The following is a 26,241-nucleotide window of genomic DNA, read 5'->3' as shown; positions in this document are numbered from 1 at the left end:
ACAGTTTATTCCATATATTTTATTATACATACCCTCTCTCGTCTGTTAAAACAGGATCTGTGTCTAGTTTCAAGATTCAGTACTTCTATTTCCTTCAGCTGATTTTTTTGTCTTGTCTTCAAGCAAAGCCACTGTGAATCTCTGGATCCACCCCTCTGTCCTCTGACCCCAGCCGCTCCCTTCACTGCCTCGGTGCTGGCGCTCAGTTTTGTTTTAAGTACTACGTGGGTGCAGAAGACTATATGACTACATTTTGTTCATGTGCTGGTACATTTCTTTAAAGATTTTTTTTTGACACATGTCAATGAGAGGACTAGTGAAGAAAGTAGTCACATGCACACGGAGCAGATAATGACCGATGTGTTGATAATGGAACTGTCTTCTCTTTAGTCAGTGCTTGTTTGTATGAGACTTTGACTAATTTTGGGACCATATCTCATTTAATCCAAGCAATACAGTGAAATAATTTCAAATATCTCCATTTTATAAAGGAGGCCCAGAAAGACCAGAGGATTTACTGAGGTCACATAGGTTATCGTCAACCTCATTTCTCACCCCTGTCTGTCTGGCTTGAAAGCACTAAATGCAAGGTGCACTGTTTCTTCCACTATTTGAAGATATAGTTGATGTGTGAGGAGATACAAATGCCAGGCTCAGTTCTGTTCAAAGAGGAAAGCTTTACTGTCGTGCCACAGAAGTGACACAGTGCCCTCTCCCACATCTCACTCTGGCCACATGGTTGCTTTTGCAGCCTTATGCTAAGACTTCCCACAGAGGTAGGTTTTCAGCTGAGAAGAAATGCCCCATGCCCACAGGTAGCACTGTAGTTCTCAGAGAGAGATTTAGTTACTGCTAGTGCGCACTGCTGGAGGACAGGGAAGTTTCTAAATACCCTTAACAGTCCAGGACAGTCCCACAGCAAAGTGATCAAGTCCATAAATGTCACTGTTCTATGAAGCTGACTAACGCCACATTACACTTTCTTTGTATACAGTATTGAGCATATATTAGAGGGTAGGTGAGGTGACTCAGTGGGGAAGCAACTTTGGTTCGAGCCTGACAATTTTATTTTCATCTCCTAGGACCTACATGGGGAAAAGATAGACCTGACTCTTGAAAGTTGCCCTCTGACTTCCACAGGCACACTGTGGCATACGCACACCTAAACACACACACACACACACACACACACACACACACACACACACACACACACACACACACGTACATACGCACTCCAGAGAAAGAAAGAGAGAAAGACAGAAAGAAAGAAAGAATTTAAACATATTACAGGTAGTGCTATGGCTCTGAAGGGATTGGAAAATACTAGAATAAGGAAAAGGAGAGCCCTTGCTTGGGGCTGCGGTGGTAGCGTGATACAAGCTGAAGAGTTTGATAAATTTCATTTGCATGTGAGATTCAATGTCAGCAACGAAAGCAACTGAAGAGAATGAACATGGCCAAGTAGCGGTCGATCTGTTTGGGGAAACACCTAAGGTCGCTGCCTAGGATGCTTCCTAACTCCTTCCCTCAGAAGTGGCAGGGTGAATCACTTCCCGGCCTTTGTCTAAGATCAAGTGTAGAAGCGGTGGAGAGAAAATGAGGACAGAGAAGGGCACAAGCCCATACATACGCAGGGGCGCTCCTTTCCCCTGCAGGCCGTGATGAGCACACCCTGCTGCAGGGGCCTCACTTCTTTGTTTCCAGTCCATCCAGTAGACAAATGAATCAGCACCTCCCTGTGCCACCGGACCCTCATGACTGAGAACTCCACTCCACACGCGATCACCCAATGGTCAGAACCACACTCCTCACTCTGAACGCCCTCCGACTAGTGTTCCAGCTTGATCTTCAAAAACTCAGTCTGTGTGAGTAGATGTATTTCCTGAGCAGACAATGCCTAGGTCAGTGGTTCTCAACATTCCTAACGCTGTGACTCTTTTATACAATCCCTCAAGTTGTGGTGACCCACCCCCCCCCCCCCGGCCATCACATTATTTTCATTGCCCCTTCATTACTGTAATTTTGCGACTATTATGATCGTAATGTAAATATATTTGTGTTTTCCAGTGGTCCTAGGTGATCCTTACGCAAGAGTCAGGTTGCACCCCATGGCTTGAGAACCACTGGCCTACGTGGTATGACTATAGGCAGCACTGAGCTACAGTACTGTTAAAGACCAAATGAAATCTGGCTCCGATATTGTCTATGCCTGTGCCTGTGAGAGAACTTCCCATAAATCCAGAGATAAGGGAAATGAAAACAAGTTACTTACAGTAAATGGTGGGCACAACAATATCACTTTCCATCTCACTGACAGGGTTGGAGACGAAGCAGCTGTAGTTCCCGGTGTCCTCCTTTGTCACTGGAACAATCCAAAGGGTGTCGTTTTGGGGAGAAAGCGAGTGGCTGGAGCTGATGCAAATCGGCTTCCCGTTTTTTCTCCACTGGTAGACTAGCCTGGTACCTCCTTCCACGTGGCAGGACAATGTAATGTTGCCCACGTACTCCACAGCCCCAGAAGCAGGATGGTACTGAGCCACCGGCTTCGTCACAGGATCTGCAGCACCAAGAGACATAGAAATGATTTTTTTTTTCCATCCGTAGAGCTATAGTGAAATTCCAAGAAGCCTTTTCAGTGTTGAGTGCTGGGGAAATCATCCCAACATTCCAATAGTTTGTAAGTGTAGATGGTTTGGGTAATTGTTAAAGAGGACATTAAAAGGTCACAGAAATCTTAAAATGGCAAAATTTGAAATATATTTATACAGTTAGAGCTAGTCAAGTTTTTAAATCTATTCTTCAAGTATTGCCAATTAATCTCCTTACTTCCTATATAATGCAGTTAGTGGCTGAAGGCCCAGAGTGCCACTCTCCTGTTCATTATGGTTTCTCTAGCAGCAAAGCTTTTCTCTCCCTCTCTCCCTCTCTCCCTCTCTCCCTCTCCGCCCCCTTCTCTGCCTAAGAGTTCATGCATGTTTGACAAATGCTTGTCGCCCATGAAGCTACATTCACAGGCAAAACGTACACAGCAATTTCCCTTTCTTGACTTGTAACGTACTAAAGTCATCTGGCAAGAGGGGATACAACAACTTCAAATTTTTATACAACATCTGAAAATTCAATAACATAGCTCATGTATGGTATACTTTTGAAAATGTGTACGGACATTTTTGGAGAACAGCATATACGCGATTTCTTTGACAAGCCAAAGTCTACATTTCAGTCAGTACTGAATCTTTTTGACAGTGGGAATTTTATTAAATTTTAAATATAAAAGACAAATCTAATAGAAACTCATCAAGAGATGAGAAACCAGCTTTATTTTATAAATGTAGCATGCAGAAGGCAAATGGACAAATATGGAAGAACATAAATGTTTCTTCACTGTCTTTTAGCTTTAAGTACATGGATAAGATTGGTAATCACAGCATGGCAGTGGTGACACATGCACACGCCTTTAATTCCAGCATTTGGAGGCAGAGGGGCAGGAGGAAAGGAAGGAAGGAAGGAAGGATGGAAGGAAAGAAGGAAGAGAAGAAGGAAGGAGTTGGTAATTACATATGCATTCACTATATTTCAGCAGATGCCATCGGCCTTCAGAGTTCTTTACTCTGTTGGATGAAATGGCCAGTGAAATGGCTCAGTGCTAAAGGCATTTGCTGCCAAGCCTGAGTTTGCTCTCCAGATCCCACACGGTGGAAGGAGTGAAATGACCCCAGTCCATGTCGTCTGCAGCATGTGGGGGAACACATACACCCACACCCATGTAAATAAACACATCGACAGAAGACATATTAAAATAGTTACTTGCTCAGACTTATACACCTTTCACTGGCAAAGAGAAGAGGTCTTTCCACCTGTCAACGTTCTTTTCTTGCAGTTTGGAGAGATAGACATTTAATAGTCTCCACCTGTATAAGCTCACAGAGCAAAGAGAGGCTGAGATAACACATAGGCACCCTCTGATTGGATCCACTACTTTAGGCCTTGATTTCCCATCAAGCGCCCAGTTGAGTTTGATGCTTCTTCCTCAGGCAAATTTATTGTGTCTTATCATTACATTTTCTTACAATGGAAACTGTGCACCGGGGCACAAACAGACCTAGGGGAGTTAGAAACAAATGAAAGATAAGGAAAAATGAGGTTGGAAGCACCTGGGAAGGGAACTGAGTAACTTAGGGACAGCTGGCATTTTTCAAGGTGGACGTCATCTACTGGTTAGTTCATTTAATTCAACCCTTTGTCTTCCGTGACAAGAGCAAAAGGTTTGCAGTGGCGCCTTGTATATGTTATTATGTTTTTAAAAGAAAAAATGAATTGTGTACACTGTTCATAGTTGAAACACATCCCAGACATCTCTGTGTGGGAATATAAGTGGTACCAGATAACCAGGCAACGCAGCAACAGTATTGTACAAGGAGAGCCACTCATTGGAACAGCCATCCAAATCATACACTTGTCTGTAACAATGTAACTTAGCCCTGAAGTTTCCCTTTTGAAAAGGTTTTTGTTTAGATCCTTAAAGCCTGTTAAGACTTCGCTACATTTCTTTGTTCGTTTCCCTAAACAAATCCAAAGTTACAATACATGTGTAAGGGCTGTTGTAACTTTGATGAAAACCTGTTGCAGGAGAACTTTATGAGTGTTCCTGTTAGGTATCTCTTCACTTTCGTACAATTGCTTTGTAGGCATTTGATCACCATATAAATGTCTTAGTCCTCTGAAGCCTCTTCTGCCTCTTGCCTGACTTTACTCCATAGGAGTTATGGAATGTGCTATAGCCAGGCCAGCAGAGTTCTGACACTAAGAAGAAAGCAGCCAAGAACACACACAATGTCCCATGGACCTTATGTTCCAGTCATGCAAGAGAAACAAAAAAAAATTAAATACACATACTATTAACAGGTGATGGCAAGTTAGATGAACAAAGAGAAAAGCAGAAATAAAGGCAGTGACCATTGTGTGTGTGTGTGTGTGTGTGTGTGTTTGTGTGTTGTTGTTGTTGTTGTTGTTGTTTTGGACTAAGATAATATTTTTATAGAGCATGTAGAGTGGCCAGGAATGATTTCACAGGCATGGCAATTGAGATGATGCCTAAAAGAAATAAAGGAAATGATCTTTGGAATAAAAGCTGTCTAGATAGAGTAAAGAGTAAGAACAAAGGCCCTGAGTTGTGAGTACATTTGTTCTGTTCCAGGAAAAGCAAGGGACTGGTGTGGCCAGAACAGAGAGTATAATGGACAGAGGTGAAGAATGGGGTCAGATAGGTTCTGGGTGTGCTGGGCTCTGACTGTTGTCATTAGTACTTTGACCCCCATTTTGTTTTTTGTTTTTTTGTTTTTGTTTGTTTTTTATTAATTTATTCTTGTTACATCTCAATGTTTATCCCATCCCTTGTATCCTCCCATTCCTCCCTCCCCCCCCCCATTTTCCCATTATTCCCCTCCCCTATGACTGTTCCTGAGGGGGATTACCTCCCCCTGTATATGCTCATAGGGTATCAAGTCTCTTCTTGGCAACCTGCTGTCCTTCCTCTGAGTGCCACCAGGTCTGACCCCCATTTTGAATGAGATAGCTATGACAGGCCTTTGCTGGAGGGTATGAGAGCAGAAGCAGAAAGACCAGGAAGCAAGCTATTCTAACAGTTTAGGATATAGTTAGAGGTGTGAGCGTGACAGTGGTGAAGGGGTGTGTGTGAAAGCAGCCAGTGTGATATTCTTGCAGACTAGGTGTACATCACGAGAAGACAGGATGGCCAGCGATGTACACAAAGCCTTGGTCTGAGGAAGTAATAGGATCAATTTAATATATACCAAATGAGATATATTGTCAAGTAAAGAGTAGACAGAAATACATGAAATTGAATTTTGTGCATAGTATATTCAAGGTGTGCCACTTATAAATCTTAGTAAGAAAAAACAAATGCCTGGAAGTTAGGTAATTCCACTCTCCCTCAGAGAACATTCCTGCAAACTTTTATTGTCATAACATAAAGTCCTTAAGTCGTTTTCCCTTAAACATTATACCAAATAAAAATGCTCACATGATTAAAAATAGGGACCCTCCCAGGACATATAGCCTACAAATGGGAAAATAAAAATGCCCTTATTTTATTCTTTATATAAGTCCTTAAAAAAACAGTAAGTTTTGCTTACTGCTTGAAGATCTTGTGCTTTGCACTGGGTGCCTCCCTTATACACACATATAATTAAATTTCAGAAAGTTTTATGAGGTGGGGAATGACACTGGGTAGGGGGTTGAGGGTTAGCTAAGTCAGTCAGCGTTGCAAGGGCCAGGACCATAAAGCCTGGGAAGCTTGGGTACCCTCAGCCTCTGCTGACCCGACCTGGCCTCCCATAGGCTGTTGCCGAGGACTCACCGTCAACAGTGACTTGTATCTTCTGACTTGAGGACAGAGTTCCGTTTCCCTTGATGTTGACCTTCACAATGTAGTTGCCCTCATCGGCGAACTGCAGTGGGTTGATGAGCAGAGATGCGTTGGGTGGCATCATGGTGAACTTGTGCTGATATTCCAGGTCAGGAACCACAGATTTATTTACAGAGCCTAGCAAGTATTTGGGCATCGTATGGGATCTTTCAAACAGCCATATGATCTGGATGTCAGATGCCGGAGTGTGGAAGCCATAGTGCACAGGGAGGTAGAGGGCCTGTCCCCTGATGCCATGGACGGTGTGTGATGGCACGGTTACCTTCAGCCCCAAACAAGTACCTGCCACACAGGGAAAGAAAACTGTGAGCACTCTGAGCCACATCTCATAGTACAAAAGCACAGTTGCAGAGAGAAGCCAGTCAGGTGGGAATCCCTTTCCAAGAAGAAGCCTTCTCAGTACCGACTATTCTCAGACCAGGGAGAGGTAAATATTTGTCTCTGAAACTTTCTGCATTTCAAAGACTCCACCCAGTGACTATGCTGGTTGCATGACTTCTCTAAAGGCAAGGCCAAAAAGAAAAAAAAAACCCAAGAAGCAGAAGTAATTATCTACTCCCATTACAGAATAATAGGGAATGAAGACCCGAGAACAATTATGAGCTCTGAAGTCCAATAAAACCATTAAACAATTTGAAATTTGATTATGCCAATGCCATATCCTTGTGAAACTATGCAATTCCTGATCTATTAAGGGATTATTTCCCCCACAAGATAGTTCTGCAAAGCCTTCTGGAATAGCTTAATATTCCACTTTTGGACGTCCCTTTCTTTTTCTGTTAAAGTCACACCAAATCTGAGGAACCTAGTAAAAGTGACAGTAAACCGCATTCAGTTAAAGCCAATTATCCCTTTTCCAGGGAGGACTCTGATTGGTGCTTGAGGAACAGCAAAGGGCAGGCTCTGATGGAACAGAGTGGAGGAGGAGAAGCGAGCGATAAGCAGGACAAATGGGGTGAGATTGTAAAACCACGGGAGTCTTGGGCGACTTTATGTACAATGAAAATGCAATTGTGGCTTTGCTATCAGAAGAGGGACACAGCTCTTCTAATGATTTCCTTGTCTCACACTAGCTGGGATGAGAATAGACCGAACACAGAGAGAAGCAGAGCAGTGAGATGTCCTGGAAAGTGACCGCAACAAAGCAGGCGGGAGATGGGGGTTGTCCCGAACCTCGGTGCAGTGAGCAACGTGAGAGAGGGCTGATGTGACCTAAAAGATGAGCTACTGCACTGCAAGATGGGATACACAGTACAAGGAGGAAGATAGGGCACCTTCACATGCTTGGCTTAAATCATCTGGAATAATGGAGCTGCAGCTGGCAGGTAAATCATGGGGCGGAGATAGAGGACTATTAATTTTGGGTGTGGTGTGAGGAAATCAAAAGTCAGTTTAGGGCATACTCATCTTGAGGTGATCATTGGACATACAAGAGGCCATGCTGAACGGATATAGTGATCATGCTTTCATTATTAAACCCATTAAAAGTAGTTTAGGATACAATTAGAGACCTGCATAGATGTGAGGTACAGAGCTCTGCCTAATGTACAGTCCTGTGCAGTGGCTGTGTTGTTTGGGCCCACGAACTCACTGCTATGGCTATATATTATGTTTGCACATTGTTTCTTAGATTCTGGAACTTGTAGATGTCCCAATATAATAATAATAACAAATACATTTATATATTAGTATATATACCATTGTGAAGTGTAAATATATATAATATGCATAATAAAATATATTATTATATTTTATGTATTATATATAATAAATTATATTATATATTTTTACCATTTGCAATGAAAAAAGTCCTTTCAGGATACTATATTTTTAGAACTCTGAAAGCTCTTTGCTTCATTTTATAAGTGGGTGGTATTGGTATGAAGTGACCATCAGAGGATCATTTGAAATAATAGGGTAATGTGTGGAATTTAAATGTAGACTATTTTCAACACCAAGAGAAAAACAGTGGTGCAGAGCTAGTGAGATGGACCTGTGTAGAACGATACCTGTCACCAAGCCTGACAACCTGGGTTCAGTCCCCAAGACTCACATGGTCGAAAAAGTGAACTAACTCCCTACTTCATGTTCTCCTGTGACACCCCCTGACACACACACAGAGACAGAGATGGACAGACAGAGACAGACAGACAGAGACAGAAACACAAATAAATAAAATTTAAAACAATTAAAAAAAAGAATGGCACAGAAAGTTAAAACAGTAAGCATACATGCTTTGAGTAACTTTGTTGAAAGTGTAATGAGAAAAATGGGGAAGAGGCTGGGCTGAAATGTAAGGCATGAAATTGAGTTTGTAGGCACTGGGAATGAACTCATCAGAAACAGAAATGGTGAAGCATGCAGTGCCAGATGCAGGTGGAATGAAACTGAGTAGGTGAGAGACGATGGTAGCTGCGGCGCATCCAAAGGTTTTTTTTTTTTTTTTCTTTCTCATTTCTCTTTTCTTACATACATAAAATGCTTGTCCTATTCAATTGCTTTCCATTTTCATTGCTTCCAGGAAATGTGAGGGGTTTAAGCCTCATCTAAACCAACTTATGGAAGGCAATTGGAAGAAAAAAAAAAAAAGGCAGAAAGGTCTGTTTGTCTTTCCAGTGGTTTCCAGGGAGAAGCTCACACATGTTGCTCCGATCCCATGAGGAATCAAGTCCTACCAGGGGTCAGTGGTCTCTTTTCTTCCCAGCATGGAGAGCTGGCTGGGCATGCCGCGTAGCCAGGCTCCTGGGCTCTCCATGTACTTTGGACAAACCCACACTACACTTTCACTTTAGCTCATCCATGTCAAAGGTGTTATAAGGTGCATGGTTTGTTTCTGTGTGGGCAAGTATACAAGAATGTTAAAACTGGAGCTTTCCTGATTTGAGAGATTAAAAATAGAAGAGGGCAGTGGGTGCTGGAAGATCTAAAGAGTAGAGTTGCTTAAAGCAAAAGAGTGGTGGGTTCTGTGAGGACAGTGTAGGAAGAACTAAGGAAGGTGGTGAGCAAATCAGTGTCTTACAACTGGTGATGTGTAAGGCTATGTGAAAGCAGGGGCTGCGAGAGAGGAGACGCTCCAACAGTCAGACAGCTACAAAGACACTGGGCTGTGGGGTGGGAGCTGGAACAAGGGCCAATCGGTTCCTCAGATATGTGGGTTTTTTTTTTTTTTTTAACAAATAAAATGCATCTCTGTGTTTTTCATTGAAATTAGAGACACAGAGTTTTTTGATGGACAGTAAATAAAAATGGTTTTAGTTTATTACTTCTATTTTGAGGTATGAAAAACGTAACTTTCACTGTATTGTGTTGCTATGTTCCCTTTTTCCCCCATTGGCTACATATGAAAATATCTACTAGCCATGAGTCAGGGTTCATATCTGATCCTAGACTCCCCTGAAGCTATGTTCACCAGTACTTCTTAGATTCATCACTTGCAATTTGCCCTGAAATGAAGACAGTTAGGATCATGCGCATTTTCTAAACTTGCAGAGAGAATATTTCATATGATATTTTGTCAAAGCTGGAAATGCGAAGTCTTGACAAAGGAGATATGCGTGTCTTAAAGTAGTGTTTAGTGAGAAAATGCGGTTTTAGGTAAGCATGCCATTTTAAGTCTCTGCTCATTGCCTTGTGTGTGGAAAGACGGTAATACTCGATGACGCACAGGCCTCTCTCTGATCTCTAATTACGTAGGTGCTCAATATCCTGAGGTACTTTTCTCAGAGTAGCCACTTCAAGAGGAAGAAGGGCTCACAGGAATCTGAAATAGCGAGTTGCAGCATTTAGTCCACATATTAAGTTGTCAATCTCTGCCTGTGCTCTGACAAATTGGCAATTCCGCGTTTGTTACCAAGCAATCAAGGGGCTATGCTGGGAATCACAGCTGAGAACTCACGGGAAAGAACTGCATGGCTGCTGACAGGAAGAGTGTGTGGGGGCGGGTGGTGGCGTTACCTCTGGCATGGAGCTGCTTTGTCAGAGACTTACTGGGACATTTACGGGGCCTCTCTCAGCTCAGCCTGGGAGTCGTTGCTAGACCAAGATGGGGGTGCACGAAGCTTGAATATGATCTTAGCCAATCCGCTTTTCTCATTTGGGGAAGTGGCTGAAGAGGTTCTTGCTTTTCTGTTTTTCTATAGTTTAGTCGGTGTAATCGTGGTTGTAAAGAATTGGGTTAAATTTCATTACCGTGTTGGAAATGGTTGCTAGGCACCGTCACTAGAAAGAAAAGGTTACTAACTTTTGAATCTTGACTCCAACGTTGGCTCTCAACTACGAGCAGGATAATTTAGAGACCCTAAATAAGTTATGAGGAGAAAACTTATTTTCAAAAGACACTAAATGTACCACAAATACTGCAGCCTGGAGGCAAAGTCACTTTAATAGATCAGATTGGTGACACACAACTTTAATCCCAGCACTTAGGAGGAAGAGACAGGTGGATCTCTGAGAGACAGATCCCAGTCTGATCTACATAGTAAGTTCAAAGCCGGCCAGGGTTACAAACTGAGACCCTGCTTAAAAATCAACCCTCTGCCCTTTCCCCTCAGAAAATAACTAAACTACCTTAGTAGGAACAATTTATTTTGAGACAGAGGTTACTAGATAGACCTCACTAAAATGCCTTTGCTGGCCTGCAACTGAGGGTTTCCCTCTTCAGCCTCCTAAATACAGGGGGTCAGAGGTGGGTATCACTACACTGAGTGAAAGCAACAAAATTTACATGGCACTTACACTCACCATATAAATGAGGAAAACTAGTTCATTGGGCTATTGAAGAGGATGAGCTATATATCACTGCCTTAAATAATATATTGTCAAAGATATTTCTGAATATATTCAGTGCTTTAATATAAAATGAAAAATTATTTACCAAGTATGTGTGCACACAGTACAGCTGCTATGCTAGTAGTTTGCCTGGAGATTACCTATGTCATTATTATTAATTATTAATTTGGATATTATTTTATTGTTAGAGACAGGCTCTTATTATGAAGTCCTGGCTGGTGTACAGACCTAACTGGTCTAGAAATCACAAAGATATGTTTGCCTCTGCCTTGAAGTGCTGGGGTTAAAGGTGTGGGCTACTACCCTCAGTGCCTATATTATTTTTATGGGACAAGATATAGGTAACAAGTATCAACAAGGAATGCGTTTCCTTATTGAGTACCTAAAACATTCCTATTAGGAAAGACCTGAGATTCAGAGAATAAACAGGTAGCATTATATTTCCTGTGCATTTTAAAAGTGCACATTATATCTATTGATGTGTTTCTTGCTATAAATGTAACAGACACAGTGGTTACTAATTTAGAAAATAATGTTCACTTTGAAAAATTTTAAGAGCTTTTTTAGTCGCATGAGAAAACATAAAAGACTAGCTTTCTCCAAGCTCCCTCTGTACAAGCAGAAAAAGTTCAGGAATGTAAATGATAGAAATATTAGTGAAATTTTAATTTTCTTTTGATATTCCAAATATTTGCACATAAATGAGAATTTTGGTTTTATTAGATTGGCCAGTACTTCCTGAATGTAAGAGAACTGTTAAGACCTTCTGCCTTTAAGGCACTAACAGCAACCTGGAGGAACATTAAAAACACCTCTCATAAGCTGGCATACAAAATTACAGCAATAACTTCACTTCAGAGATGTGTGTAGCAACGGTACCTATGAAAAGGATAGCAAGCTAAGGAATACTTGAAAGGAGACTGTAAAACTCATCCTTGTTCCATCAACAAAGGACTCCTGGCAGCAGTCCTACTGTATTGATTATAAACACCAGGCTTTACAAAGTGACCTCTACGGCAGCTCAAAATAGTTGGTATTTATTTCCCCATTAGCACACACAGTATTAGCAAACAAAACACAACTACTGTTGACAGAAAATAAACTCTTGCATCACTAGAAAAAAATAGGAATTTATGAATCTGTATCTTGAATGTACTATTTAACTATATAGTTGGAGCTTATTTTTAAAATCTTTTGAAAGTGCAAAGACAAGTCAGTACTGTAAAAGCCAAAGGAATTGCACGTTACTCAGGGACCTTTATGACTCACCACTTTCAGAGAAAGTGCTTTTCTGTGAGGACGGAGATCTTGGCCTATAATATCAACTTTAGTTTTAAACTTGGGAGAAATTGCAAGTACATCATAAGTTTATTTTAGTTGAATTTTCTCAACTAAATTCATTCTTGAATTTTTCTAAGGCCAATTACATAAAAAAAAAAAAAAAAAGGGAAAAGGTGGCAGTTCCACTGGTTTTTTTTTTTTTTTTTTTTTTTAAGCAAACATCAAATGAGAAACTAACACAGAATCACTTAATAGCTAAGAATGATGTTGAAATTATGGTCACAGATGCTTTTATAAAGAACATAGACTATGGTACAGGGTTAAATTTGATAGTATGGCCATACAGCACTTGAGACGACTATAGTTATGAGAAACAGACATTTACAGATGGCAGTTTTATGCCAGTGAGATTTATATGCATCACATACAACGTGAATAGTAATCATGTTTATAATGAGAAATAACAGAACATATTAGAGAAAATAAGGCCTTAAATGCCCCCAAAACCCAAAGCTCAAATTGTTTTATATATCTAAGCTATTCTGTAACGAATAAAGGTCCCTTTACACTTCTATCAGATTAATGTAAGCACAACAAGGAACTAACTTGGCTTTTAAAACCTAAAATAGAAAGAATGGAAAATGGGACAGTTGATGAAAAGAATATTGCTGGATAAAAGCATGTGATGATATGAGGGGGGCAAACTCTACAACAAAAGAGAATGAGAGAAAAATATTAAGATACAGCCAAAAAAAAAAAAAAAAAAAAAAAAAAAAAAAAAAAAAAGGACTAGTCATTGACAAAGAGAAAAACTAAAGGCATTTTGGAACATTGAGGAACATTGATTTTTTTAAACACATAAACACATTTCTCTCATTTGTCAGTTAGCTATAATTTCACATTTTCCAATATTTATATTTAAAGAGGAAACAACAGTTTGTATACTATCTTTAATTTAAGTGATATTTTAATTAAAAGAAAGCCACTACTATGAATTGTTTTGAATTTCATTCTGTGTTGTAATTGAATGCACTATTAGAACATTTGTCAATTAAAACATTCATTATTAAAAATTATTGAGCCTATCCGTAAGCCTTGGGAAAAGAAGAGACTCGGGAGCTTTTTATACTGCCTTAACTTTCTTAGCGAGTCCCATTGACAATAGCTGTTCCTCCAAGGAAACAAAAGCAATCATTTCTTGCACCTCGTTTCTCCTACATGTTCCTGTTTCTTTGCTGGAACATTGTGTTATTGTTAAAAGGTTCTGACCTGGTCTTCAATTATCTGAGAAAATCTACAGCCCAAAGCAAATATTTACCTTATGCCTACCAAAATAAGCCACAAAGAAAACCAACAAAACCCCCACAACCCAAACCCCAAGTACCTAAAAGCCAGTTCATGCAGAGTCTTACCTATAAGAAGAAGGTATATTTTGCAAAGAAAGGTCCCAACCATGCTGCTGAGGAGCTCCATGAAAGCATCCTGTCCCATGCACACCGCGCCCTGATCTCAGTGGCAAGTTGGTTCATGGACCAGCAGCTGCTGGCTTATTTGCTAGGGAAATTAGCAGTGAGGTAACAGACCCTATCCTGCCTCTTGCTTCTGTGATTTGAATACAGAATGACTGTGTATACAAAGGACACAGGGAGTAGGAACACCTGTTATGTGCTTTGCAAGAACACAGGGCTGCGGCTTTCAGAATAGTTTCTCAGTAATTTTTCAGCATAGCTTTATAAAATTATACTGAGTAATTCATAATCAGAAAATGGAAAGCAATCTCTTTGGGTGATCTCATGATAAATAAAACCCAGATCTGGTTTCCTGTCATAAAATTATGCCATTATTTGAAATTTGAAAAAAAAATACTTTCTACGAAAATTGAAGTCCTTCATGAATTTGCCAAGTAGCTATTCATCTTCATGAAGTTACTAATTAGCATGGAAAGACTGTACCAAATAACCAAAACAGGGCACTAGAATGCGTTTTAAAGTATTTTTTTCTGCATTATATTTTTCTATTACAAATGGCTGTGATGGTTTTATTGGTTCATCTTACATTTTAAAACAAATCACTGGTCTGTTTCCCAGTGGGGCTGAGGCATGCATTGTGCATAATATATAGCACATATATTATGTATATTATAATATATAGCGCATGCCAACAGATAATACCTGAAGCTGGCTTCTCTCAGTTGAAGCTTAGAGGAAGTGAACCGGGAACCTATCACAGTCATGTCTATGTGTTCCGGCTCCATCTTTCTAGCCCAGCTCCTTTCATTGTCACATAACTAGGTGGTCTGACAACTTTGCTTCACTTGGTAAGCTACACGTGAGCTATCATCTGTGAGAAGGTTCCGGCCCAAGCTTTCAGCAGGAAGTGGAACATATATAGAAAAATTTGACTTAAAGCCAGTAGAATCCCAACACAAGTAATTTCTAACAGGGAAGCCCCACTGAAGAAACGCAATGGTGAGCGGGGAAGGAAGGCAGATATTTTAATTTTAACTGCTCAAATGAAGCCTGTTGTTCAAATGTTATTAAATAGAAAAAGGAACAATTGTTATTCTGGAAACCAACTTTGGAAATACTCTTTGTATTAAGGCTTCCAACTTGTTGAGAAAGTGTCTAAAGCCAAAGACAGTACTGTTGGGAAACCCGAGTCCTTGATACAGGTGAGTGGCTTTACAACGCTCCAGACTTCAGAAATATGTATGTCAAGAGTGTCCTCAAGCCCAGTCAAGGACTACAGATTTCCCTGCACTCTCTAAATCTTCACCCATGCACATCTGTTGTAGTGTTAACCATGTTCATTTCAGTTTATTTGCCCAGATGTATATTTTCCTTCTCAGATCCTTGACTACAGCGAACACTCTTAGTCACTGACAATTAGCATTCAAACATAATTCTCATTTGGTTTTGATGGCGTTTCCCCATAAGTACACCCTCTTGTGCTCCTTAGCTTAAGTTGTCTGCTCCTCAGGTGTTCCTTAAGACACACACACAAATTTTCATATCAGATGGCACAACAGCCAATTGGAAAAAACAAAACAAAACACACACACACACACACACACACACACACACACACACACACACAAAAACCCACAGGACTTAAACATACCACACAAGCTCCCACACCCCCAATTACGCTTCTCCTCGTAAATAAGATCTTCATAGTGTAAAGCCAAAGTATGGCTCATTATGAGGGCTCTAGGATCCTTGAAGAAATGTGAGAAACAAAGGCAGTACAGCAGGGTTTTCCTAGTGTCAAACGTACATTTAATGGACTTACAAATAGTCCAGTATTTTCCTAACTTTATATTTAAAATATACATTTTGTGACAGAAGGAAATAGCAGATGTTACAATAAGAATTTAAACACCAGAATGAACCACTCTTGTACTTTTTTTTTTTTTTTTGTCATTATATACATTAAAATTTTTGCAGTACATGTGTGATTGGTACAAGAACAGCATGCCTGGGCCAAGTGCCCTCTAGTGGTAGGTGGGTGAATATAACTGCTTGTGAGAGTATTTGTGAATTCAGGATTTTTATATTGAAGTCATACAAGAAATATTAACTTCAAGTGCTGCCAAACTGTCAGGATTCTTAAAAAAAAATAGTTCCAACGTGTTTTCTCGGTATAAAAAAACATATGGCATTACATATGGCAAAGGCAGAGTTTTAGGCCAGCCTGGGTTCTACAATGTTTGAGGCTGGGAGGTGGGGTGGCATTGTCTCACCACAGTAGCTCATAGCACAATTGATAATCTACCAACTGTTTCTGTAAGAAACGGTCCTATATCCTCAGTTTTTACTGTCCTTAGTTATATTTGCATTAAAATGTTTAACCTAAAACCATTTCTGTCCATAAGTGCATTCCCAGGAATACAAGGAGTGGAGTGTGTGTGTGTGTGTGTGTGTGTGTGTGTGTGTGTGAGACAGAGAGAGAGACGGAGAGAGAGAGAGACAGAGAGACACAGAGAGACACAGAGAGACACAGAGAGAGAGACAGAGAGACAGAGACAAAGAGAGACAGAGAGACAAAGAGAGACAGAGAGACAGAGAGACAAAGAGAGAGAGAGAGAGGGAGAGAGAGAGGGAGAGGGAGAGAGAGAGAGAGAGAGAGAGAGAGAGAGAGAGAGAGAGAGAGAGAGAGAGAGAGAGAGAGATAGGTAGGATTAGGGCAGGACAGCTTTCCAACCTTGCCAACCACACATGGCTTACTATTTAGTTCATTTAAATTATTAGGCTGGTTTTGTTTTACATAGTGATTATTTACTGCGTCCATTTCAAGCAGATGTAATCTTTAACACAGATCTCTTAATAGAATTATTTACAATAGGAAAAATAATAGAGGAGAGTTGGCAAAATTCTCAAGATGACATGAATGACAACCGTATGTAAGATGAACTGGGGAAGGAAAGCATTCACTACAATAATCAACGTTGTAATTGCATTTGGCCCGGAAGAGAAGTACACCTGCAGAAGAGCTGCCCTCTAGAGGAGGCACCTGCAGATCCCTTGCTGGTGTCCAAGCCTCTGAACAGTAAGGTTGGCAATTGCTGCTTCCCAGAGGGCCTATGCTTGATTTTTATAATAAATGTTTTTATAATAAACGTTAAACTAATGCAGTTTAGAGGCACTGGTTGTCATGATTTAGGAATCACTCCTCAACATAAAGTAGAGGAGTTTTAATCTAGTAACATGGCTGTTCTGGCAAAGGATCACATCCAAAGACTAGGAGGTCTATGTGATCCGGCTGGAATACAGACACCCACTTAGTACATGCTGTTCAGTTTGTGGAATTCAGAGGCAATTTTTCCAAGCAGAGAAATTCAGTGAGAAGTGGAGAGAAGCCAGTGTGTATCAGTCAGCTTGGAGAGGAGTTTTGAACCATACAGCTGAGTTGAACCAGCCAGTCAGACTTCAGAAAGAACTGGAAAGGGTGAGCTTATTCAGCAGTAAGTCTCAGAGGCTGAAAACATTCTAGGCCTATGTCTCAGCTTGCAGAATATTAGATTGTATGGAGGCTATCAGGGTCCAAATCTAGGGATAGATAAAAATGCTCTGGGCTCAGCCCAAGCCACATATGCGTACAGCTTAGGTATGGCTGTCATCTCATCTCCTCATCAGAGGAATAGTAACAACATTAACAACATCATATATGAAGCCTTTAAGCATCTGAGTAATCAGTTTACAGCTCTGCAACAACTTTAGACAAATACCTTAATTTCTCCACACATCTTTAATCATTTTTAACATGGAGATAACAGTAACTCCATAAGATGCTCAGGCGTATGGGCTTGTGTTTGTGTCTCTTGTGTTCTTCTCTTTTTTATTCTGGTTTGTGGTTGTTGTTGTTTCTTTGCACGTTTTGTTTTTTAGAGAGAGAAGAAAGAAAATGCATGGATCTGGGTGGGTGAGGAGGTGGGGCTGATCTAGGATGGGGGGGGGATTTAGAGTGAGTTGGGAGCAGGGAAACCTGATCAGAAAATATTGTATGGAAAAGTTGTAAGAAAAAAGAAGATGTTCATGCAGCTAGATGTGGTTATACACACGAAGTCATTAACGGAGTTTCTCTCAATTCGTAAATTTTCATTGTTACCTATTATTACTAGCTCTGGGTTTGCTGCCTCCCACAGTCTCCTAAATTGAAATCATTTTAAAATTGAGTCACCAAAGTTCCCGTGTTACTTTTTCCCTTGTATGACGAACGGTGAGAGCAGGACTTTATAGTCACACATGGTCTCACAGTTACTGGCATCTACCATAAACTGCCTTTGCTAAAGCAGGTAGAAAAATGTTAGGAGGGCATTGGACGAAATCCTTTGATTTTACTAGAGCCTTTACAGGGAATGCCAAGAATGAAGAAGTCCTATAGCTGGCAATCGGCATCTTAGGCCTACGATTTTCCTCAGGGCACACTTGGAAATTCCACACCTGTCTGAATGATTTTTATGGCGGTCAGTCTCACAGTCTCATTCCTCGCCCCTCCAGCCCAGGTATGCTTTCTCTCTCACTGCCAGAGTGCATCTTGTAAGAATGGACTACGTACAGTCTCCTCAGAATTTGTTTAGCTCAATGGCCAGACCACCCAAGTCTTACGTATTCATTTCGCCCAAGCCTTCTCCAAGTCTAGGTGATGACTTGGACCTGGAGGATTCTCAGTTCTTTGAAGCGTTGCTTCTTGGGAAATATAGTCCTTAGGCTGGCTCCCTTCTTTGATTGCAGCCGGAAGACTACACTTCCCAGGATGCTCAGAGAAAGGAAGGCTGACCCAGGCGGGCAGCTCCACGTGATTACTCACTATGGCTTCCTTGTGTTGGAGCCGGCTGCCTGGTGATCTTGTGTGATTTGTTACTTCTCTGCGGCAGGGTAATCGTCTCTCGACTTCGACATGCAAAAAATCAAATCTCTTATGACCCGGCAGGTGAGTTCTGTTGTTTGAGGCAAAGACCTTGTCCCTCCGGACCGAAAGAAGAGCCGAGACGCCCAGCCCCGCGGGCGGCGGTGGGCGGAGGCTTAAGTTCCAGCGGGTAGCAGGTCTCAGGGGTGTTGGGCGGCTAAGAAGTACCCCGGAAAACTTCCCTGAGCCTCCTGGTTCCGACCTCGATTCTTTGTGGGTAGTGTCTTCCTTGACACATTCATTTAGACAAGGCCAACCAGACGGTTGGGCTGTCTTTGTCTCCCCGGTTTTGCTTTTGCTGTCTTTCCAGCACAGCCTCTGCTGCTTTGCAGCGTCCCCCTTCATCCTAACGGGCGGTGGCTTATCAATAGGTGCCGTAGGAAGGGAGGCGGCGAGGTGGGGGGCGGGGGCGTCTATGCAGTAGAGAAGACTCGAAAAGAAGGCGAAGGGACAGGGCTTTTTGTAGTCTACATTGGTAGCGTGGTGGTTTGGGGGCGACTCTCCAAACCATGTAGCTGTTTTCTGGATTTGAAAATGAGAATGACAGTTGCTTTTGTGTTTCCCCCCTATCTCAAAGTACCGCAGTGTAGTAAGCAGTGAGCTAGTAAATGTGAGCATTCTTTGTGTATTGCTACTTAAAAAAAAAATCCTTGTTCTGGTAAAACAATGGTCTTGTTCTGTTTTTGCCAGAATGATAGCCACGGCTAAGACTGCTCTGTATCCTGTCTCTCGGATGTTAGGGCTTCCTAATACTGTGTCTGTGTCTCAACTTCCTTCAAGAAGTTGCAGAAATGTATTTTTTAGGTATTTATTGCTCATCTCATTTCAGAAGCCTTTGTTTTGACTGTGGCATATATTAGGATTTGCCATTTTTCTTTGTTTTAATAAGAAACAAGTGTAGTTTAGATGACTTATATCAATGGGGCTTAGAAATGTTGGTAGAATCCTCAAAAGTTTCACTTGTAATTTATTTTTCTAAACAAAAGAGAACAAGAATACAAATGATTTCTTTACATGTTTGAAAAATTAAGAATTTTAGCAAAGGTGAGACAATTAACATATAATTTCTTTTGGGCAGTACGTACACGATCTCTTCAAACTTAGATGATTGGTGTCAAGAAAATAGGAAAAAATATTCTGTGAGTTGTAAGACAAACAAACAAGTAAGTGAGTAGAGGCAATTAGCAGCCTTTCACATTTGCTGAACACTGGTCCTGTGCTTCCTGCTGCTCCTTACATGAGAATGAGTTTGAAGGCTGCCCCATCCCAAGATGGGAGGAGAGAAAGCAGACGAGCTAGGAGCTGACCTGCAGCCACTCGGGTGCTATATGACCACACTCTGGTTTTGCTTTCTATCTGTTTGTTCTTGCCTGTTAAGTGCTATGGTCATTTGTCTGTTATACCACGTGTCTATTAAACTTCCTTAGGGCTGCTGCATTTGGACTTTTTATTCCTGTGGTTAATGCTGTGTTCCATTCGGTGTCTCTGTTACCATAGGTGTGCACCAAAATACCATTTGGTGATTTTGTTGTTGTTTTTGTTTTGGACCTTGCCTTATGAAAATGTGTATGCGTGAAGAACCAAACAGCTTGCAGGGAAGGCTGCACTTTCTTCGCTGCCTTATGCAGATGAGCTCCATTATAGGCCAGGCACTATTCCAGCCGTGGAGGAGGCAGCAGTGAACAGAACAGTCAAGCGCTAAGGCAGACATGGTGAAGATTGTTTGAGGAAAAGAAGATAAGGAGGCCTCGGGAGTTTTGACAGTTTAGGATCAATTATAGCTTTAGATACAGGGTGTCCACAGAAAGCCACAGTGGGAAGATGGTGCAGAAGACCTGAGAGAAGTGAGGGTGAGCCAGGTGATGGGATACCAGGAAAAGAACAAATTCAGATGCCCCGAGGCAGGGACTGTTATGGTCCAGGTCCAATGAAGGCAGAGTAAAGGGGATAAAGGAAGAAGCCTTGGGAGCTGAGGGCAGGAAGCAGGACCACACTGAACATTATAGGTCAGAGCAGTGCTTCTATTCTGAGTGAAATGACAGTCAGAGGAGCCATGTGGTCTGTTCTGAGTGAAATGACAGTCAGAGGAGCCATGTGGTCTGATGGAGCATTCCAGAAAGGCCATTTGACCCCTGTTTTAGTAATGGACTTAGGAAAGAAAAAGAGCAAGAACAGAGAGACTACGGAGGCTGCTGCAGTGAGCCAAGTGGTACAGCGTATGGGCCTTATCCAGGGTGGGCATGCACAGAAGAGGGTGGACTACGGATCCTTGGTAGATGGACAGCTAGGAGTATTTCCTCACGTATCGTGTAAAATGGCAAGGATGGCCCAAGCTGGTTTAGCCCCTGTGGTTAGGAGAGTGGGACTGGCACTTTCTGAGATAGAGGGCACCGGAGGAGGAGTGGTTTTAGGGAAGAGGCCTTTAGACTTATTTATGTGAAGGCTACTCAGAAATTTAAGAAGAGAGATGTCGCCAAGTGTGTCTCAGTTTATAGGCAAGAATCTGAGGCATGAATAAGACTTTAGGAGTTACAAGTCTGTAGGTGACAGAAGCAGACAGATGGACAGACAGACAACATTGGCTGAAGGCAAACGGAGTGACTATAGATACATGGAAAATCCAAGCTGCTTTTTCCATTTCATGTTAAGAGATGGATTCTGCAGAGGAGAATATGAAGGAGCTCCCAGGGACTGGTGAAGTCTCTTGCGACCCAATGACAGCCCGCATGTAGCCGGTGGTTAACAAGTACTTACAGAATAGATTTGGACAGAGAGGCAAGCATCAAAAACAAAGATTTGAAAGATGTTGGAGGTCCACCAAGTAAGCCTTGAGTGAGAGCTAGCTTGGGACCAAACAGCCTGGGGGACCATCAGGGACCTGAGAACAGCACTTCCTTCCCCTCCTCTCCCTCCCTCTCTCCCTTCTTCTCTTTCTCCATTTCTCTCTTCTTCTCTCTTCCCCTCTCCCTTTCTTCTTAAAAAAGATTTTGTTTTTATAATTTATACTATATAGGTTATATAAATTTATTTAATTTTTATCTTACGTGCATTGGTGTTTTCCTTGCATTTATGTCTGTGAGGCTGTCAGATCTGCGAGAACTGGAGTTACAGAGAGTTGTAAGCTGCCATGTGGGTGCTGGGGATTGAACCCAGGTCCTCTGGGAGAGACTTCTAACCACTGAGCCATCTCTCCAGCCCTGACAACAGCATTTCTTATGGAACGGTGGGGGAGAAATTGTGGCTAGGATGGGATCAAGACAACTCTGCTAGGGAGAAGGATGGAGAGAAATGATAAGCACTCAGGCCTTGCTGAGAAGAGAAGGAAACTCAGACAGCTGCAAATGCCCTGTCGTTGTAATAGGACATGCATTATTCGCCTCATGAGAGGAACAGGAGGCTCATGTAGCTGTAATGGAAATGTCTGTATTACTGATCTGATTTGGAGAAAGAAAGTGCAAAGGCAGATTTATCAATGCTGAATTTTACATACTTTTAATTGGGGAAATTGTAAAAGAAACAATTAGAAATGAGTATCAGATAGCAGATAAGGATAATAGCAGTGTTTTTGTTTAATAGAAGCAGAACCCCACAGTTAGAGCAGTGAATTTGTGCCTTAGATGAAAATAGCAGAAAACTTATTTTGTTTTTAGTATGAACTTTAAAAAAGTAGATAGTAGAAGGGTTAACAACCTATAGTCTTAAATTACACTTGAGTGTCAGATATATTTAAATATATGTAGGTCCTAATTTTTTCTTCATTTCTATTTTCCTAAAAGAAAAACCATTTCTCTGTGATCCTAATAATGCTAAGTATAAGCGTTAAAACTTAACAGATGTTTCCAAGGTCGCAGGTTCTGCTTGGTTCCTCACAGGAACCGTATCTTTCATCCTCTATAACATCCTTCATAACTCTGAGTTATCGCTGGGTTGGGGTGTCCCACACAGGAAGGCTAGGCGGGCTGTGCAAGGCCACCTGAGAGCCAGTGTGCAAACCAGGACGCCTCTGCTGGAGTCCGCTCCACTCTGCTGGCTCCTGCCACAGGCCTTCCGGCTTCTATCATTCGTATTTTATACATTTGGCAGAAAGCTGCCACGCTTGCTGTTGATAACTGTGTAGTAACTTAGCGGTGAAACCTGTTTCTAGATACTGATTTATGTTACACTCACATTCTGGCATTTAGGGAACGAGAAAATAGACATGTTATATTCATTTTGGGATTTCTGTCAGATTAGTTACACTTTTAAAACATGTTTAATCCTAGCACTCGGGAGGCAGAGGCAGGTGAGTTTGGGGCCAGCCTGGTCTACAAAGTGAGTCCAGGACAGGGAAACCCTGGCTCAAAAACCAAAAAAACAAAAAAAAAAAAAAAAAAACAAAACAAAAACAAAGCAAAACAAAACACCATGTTTAAAGACATGCTAATTACACATTGAAATGATACTTTAGTAATAGTGTCATCTGAATTAAGTCACGGAGTTTTGCTTTCCTAGGTGATCTATATATGCATATACGTTTAGTTGTCTCAGCCAGCCTTGCCATTTTTGATGCTTCATATGAGTTGCTAGTAAAACCCAGGATAGTACAAACAGGTCAAGTCTTGTAACAGGATCCAACACACACTGCATTGCAAGGCACATTAGACTGCAGCCGACTTTATCCCAGTAAGCGTTCCTAGAAACTGCAGGCTCCAGTCAGTTGGGTGGCCCCGTTACAACAAAGTGCTGGGTACTTAGAGATTGGAACCTGAGCAATAACTTCTCCCCAGTAGTTTACTTTAATATTTTTTATTTTATATTTTTAGTGTTTGTTTTCTTTTGGAATTTTGCCAGCCACTGGGCAATACAGACATTTAAATAGTATTTGCTTTCTCCTTTCCTTAAGACTTAAAATGTGAAAGAAGTATGTGCGCTTCATATTTAAAACTTCATTGAATTGGCTGAGAGATTGTTTTGAAAATGTCTAGCTGTGTTTCCGAAGCATGAACAATTCTCGCAGTCACCTGAAGTGCTAGTTAAAATGCAGATTCCTGACCCCAGTCCAAATGTGCCTACTCGTTAGGTGCATGGCAGGACCTTGGGGCCTTTAAAATGTTGCCTGGGTGGTATTAGTGCACACAGTTCTTAGTTGTGCCAGGAAGACTGTGTGCCTTGAAGCAGAGGGCTGTGAAAAGACTCCTGAGAGGACATAATTCTGACGCTGGAGGTGCATTGGTGTTATATTTCTTGGAGAAAGGAGGGAGAGTGATAACAGGAAGGAGGGAAGGGGTGCTGGAGAATGTGGGGAGAATGGTGGGGAAATACTGTGAGGGATGTCACTGGTGATAGCTCGTAGCAAGAAAGATAAGCTCCCCTACAACTACAGAGAAGTCTAAGTCCGAAGTAACTTTCAGAAGCACATTATATATTTTCGGGACTAAGGACGCCAAAGGGTCCGGATGAGGTACCTAAAGGGCAGTGGTGTGTTGTAAGTCTCTCTTCAGAAGTCTGAACTAACACTAGTTTTTTAAATAGCATATTTAAAGGTGGGGCTTTGAAGTAAGTGTAGATGCTGAGCTCCTATTGTCTTCCTAATTCCCCCTGGTATGTGTAAGGCTCTCAGAATTCAGTTGGTGTGCACAGAAGGGACAAGTTACCAAAGCGGTAAAGAACAGCTAGAAAGCATGGGGCCCAAGTCTCACCTTAGGCAGTGGGAACTGACGCTGTTAGTGAGAAGCCATCACGGTTAATGAAGGGCTTGCTTAGGCTTTAATTAGCATCAGTTGGCTATTGTATTTTTATCTGTAAATCATAACACTCTGGCTTGCTTGGATCAGTTTTCAATGTGAATTTGTTAATGATTTAAATAAGAGTATATGTTTATAGAAGGCTTTCTTTTGATTGCTTTAAAGTTGTGTTTAAGATAGACTTCTGTTTCTCTGTTGACAAAGCCACATAATTCTCTCATTTTAAAATACTTTAAGCACATACTTACGTGTTTCACAGCAGACCATATGTGCTAAGTGACAACTGTTCGTTTAATGTATGTTCCCTGTATCTTGAAGCAGGAAAATCTCATTTTAAAACTGTTATGTTTGTCTCAGCAGGTGTGTTCTGTCTTTTTACAGTTCTTTAGCACAATTAAATTGTGGTTGTCTTTCTCTTTCTCTCTTTAAAGGGTCTGAAAAGCCCTCCGGACAGCCTCAGTGATCTTGGTGCCTTTGAGAGTCTTCGGGTCCCTGGAAAGGTATTGATCTACATATGTGCTGTTTTCACTTCCTGAGAACAGACTCCCGCCTGGGCACTGATTGCTTCTCTGAAGCGCTGCTGCCCACAGCAGGTGGCTGCTGTGATAAGCTAGGTGGTGTTTTTGCTTTCATTATGCGGGGCTGCAATGTGATTCACTAGTAAAGCAAACACTGCAAAATTAATAAAGTTAGGGCTTATTATATCCAATTCTTAGCTTGAAGGCAGATATATATACATATACACATATGTGTGTGTATTTTACTTACTTTATTGCTATAATTTGAAGATGACAGGTAAAATAATTTATTACTGACTTTTTAATGCATTCCGAGCCCCTAAGTATATTTAATTATGTTTTTCCTTTGGGCAGAAAATTTTGAATAAACAAGTGAAATCCAAGTCTGATATATTTCAGATTTTAATCCCATGATAGTCAAGCGAACATCCCAGTTTTACAAGTTTAATGCATGCCACTTGAAAGCTTCCTGGCTTCCCCCCTGGAGAACAGGCAGCCCTTGTTAACCCTGCTGTCACTGGCTTTGGACTGCTGCTGCTCAGAGAGAGCTCTGGTGTAAGGCACAGTCCCCACAGATAGAGGAGTTCAGATGTTTTTAATCTGAGGATCACTGGGAGGGGCTGCCTGTTTGTTTTGTTTTTAAACAGCTGGGGACTGAACCCAGGGTTCATGCATATGAGGCTGGTGGTCTACAGCTGAATTCAGCCTCTAGGCCCAGAGCATCATAAGTAAAAGGGCTCTTCTGTTTGCTGTGTCTGACATCTTGAGACAAAATATTTTTTCTCCCTTACTAGAAATTTCTTTTATATTATCATACACTTTAGTTTTATTATAGGGGGTTATAGAAGGGCATTTTCCTCAACTTCATAGTATCCTTTGATCACATTCCTCTCCATGCCCCATTACCTGCCCCCTCTCAGCCCTCGTCCTCCTTGGGAGTCAGTCCTTTCTGTTTTCCAGATAGTTCGCTTCTGCTTTCATGTCACTTGTTCACACCTGGCTGTACATACTTGTAGCGTCTAGGATCTGTAAGCGGGAGAGATTATGCAATGCTTGTCCTCGAGACTGAGTT

At 41.4% G+C, this 26,241-nt stretch overlaps 2 protein-coding genes across 2 annotated transcripts in view; one reads left to right on the top strand and one right to left on the bottom strand.

The window, feature by feature from the left end:
- The window catches only part of Hepacam2 (HEPACAM family member 2), a 34,457-nt gene extending 20,368 nt beyond the window's left edge, over positions 1–14,089 (bottom strand). Inside the window, exons 1-3 of the mRNA XM_051151985.1 lie at positions 13,933–14,089; positions 6,383–6,733; positions 2,276–2,560 (exon numbers count right to left, since the gene is read on the bottom strand). Coding sequence (XP_051007942.1) covers positions 2,276–2,560; positions 6,383–6,733; positions 13,933–14,011 — 715 coding nt within the window. The 5' untranslated portion in view covers positions 14,012–14,089. The remainder of the gene's footprint in view (positions 1–2,275; positions 2,561–6,382; positions 6,734–13,932) is intronic.
- Positions 14,090–18,786: 4,697 nt separating this feature from the next.
- Vps50 (VPS50 subunit of EARP/GARPII complex) overlaps positions 18,787–26,241 on the top strand; it is an 88,018-nt gene continuing 80,563 nt past the window's right edge. Inside the window, exons 1-2 of the mRNA XM_051151984.1 lie at positions 18,787–18,952; positions 25,083–25,151. Coding sequence (XP_051007941.1) covers positions 18,920–18,952; positions 25,083–25,151 — 102 coding nt within the window. The 5' untranslated portion in view covers positions 18,787–18,919. The remainder of the gene's footprint in view (positions 18,953–25,082; positions 25,152–26,241) is intronic.

The sequence above is a fragment of the Acomys russatus genome, chromosome 10 (genome assembly GCF_903995435.1).
Source record: "Acomys russatus chromosome 10, mAcoRus1.1, whole genome shotgun sequence".
Lineage (NCBI taxonomy): Eukaryota > Metazoa > Chordata > Mammalia > Rodentia > Muridae > Acomys > Acomys russatus.
Note: the sequence above shows the minus strand (reverse complement) of the source record. Positions and strands in the feature narration are given on the sequence as shown.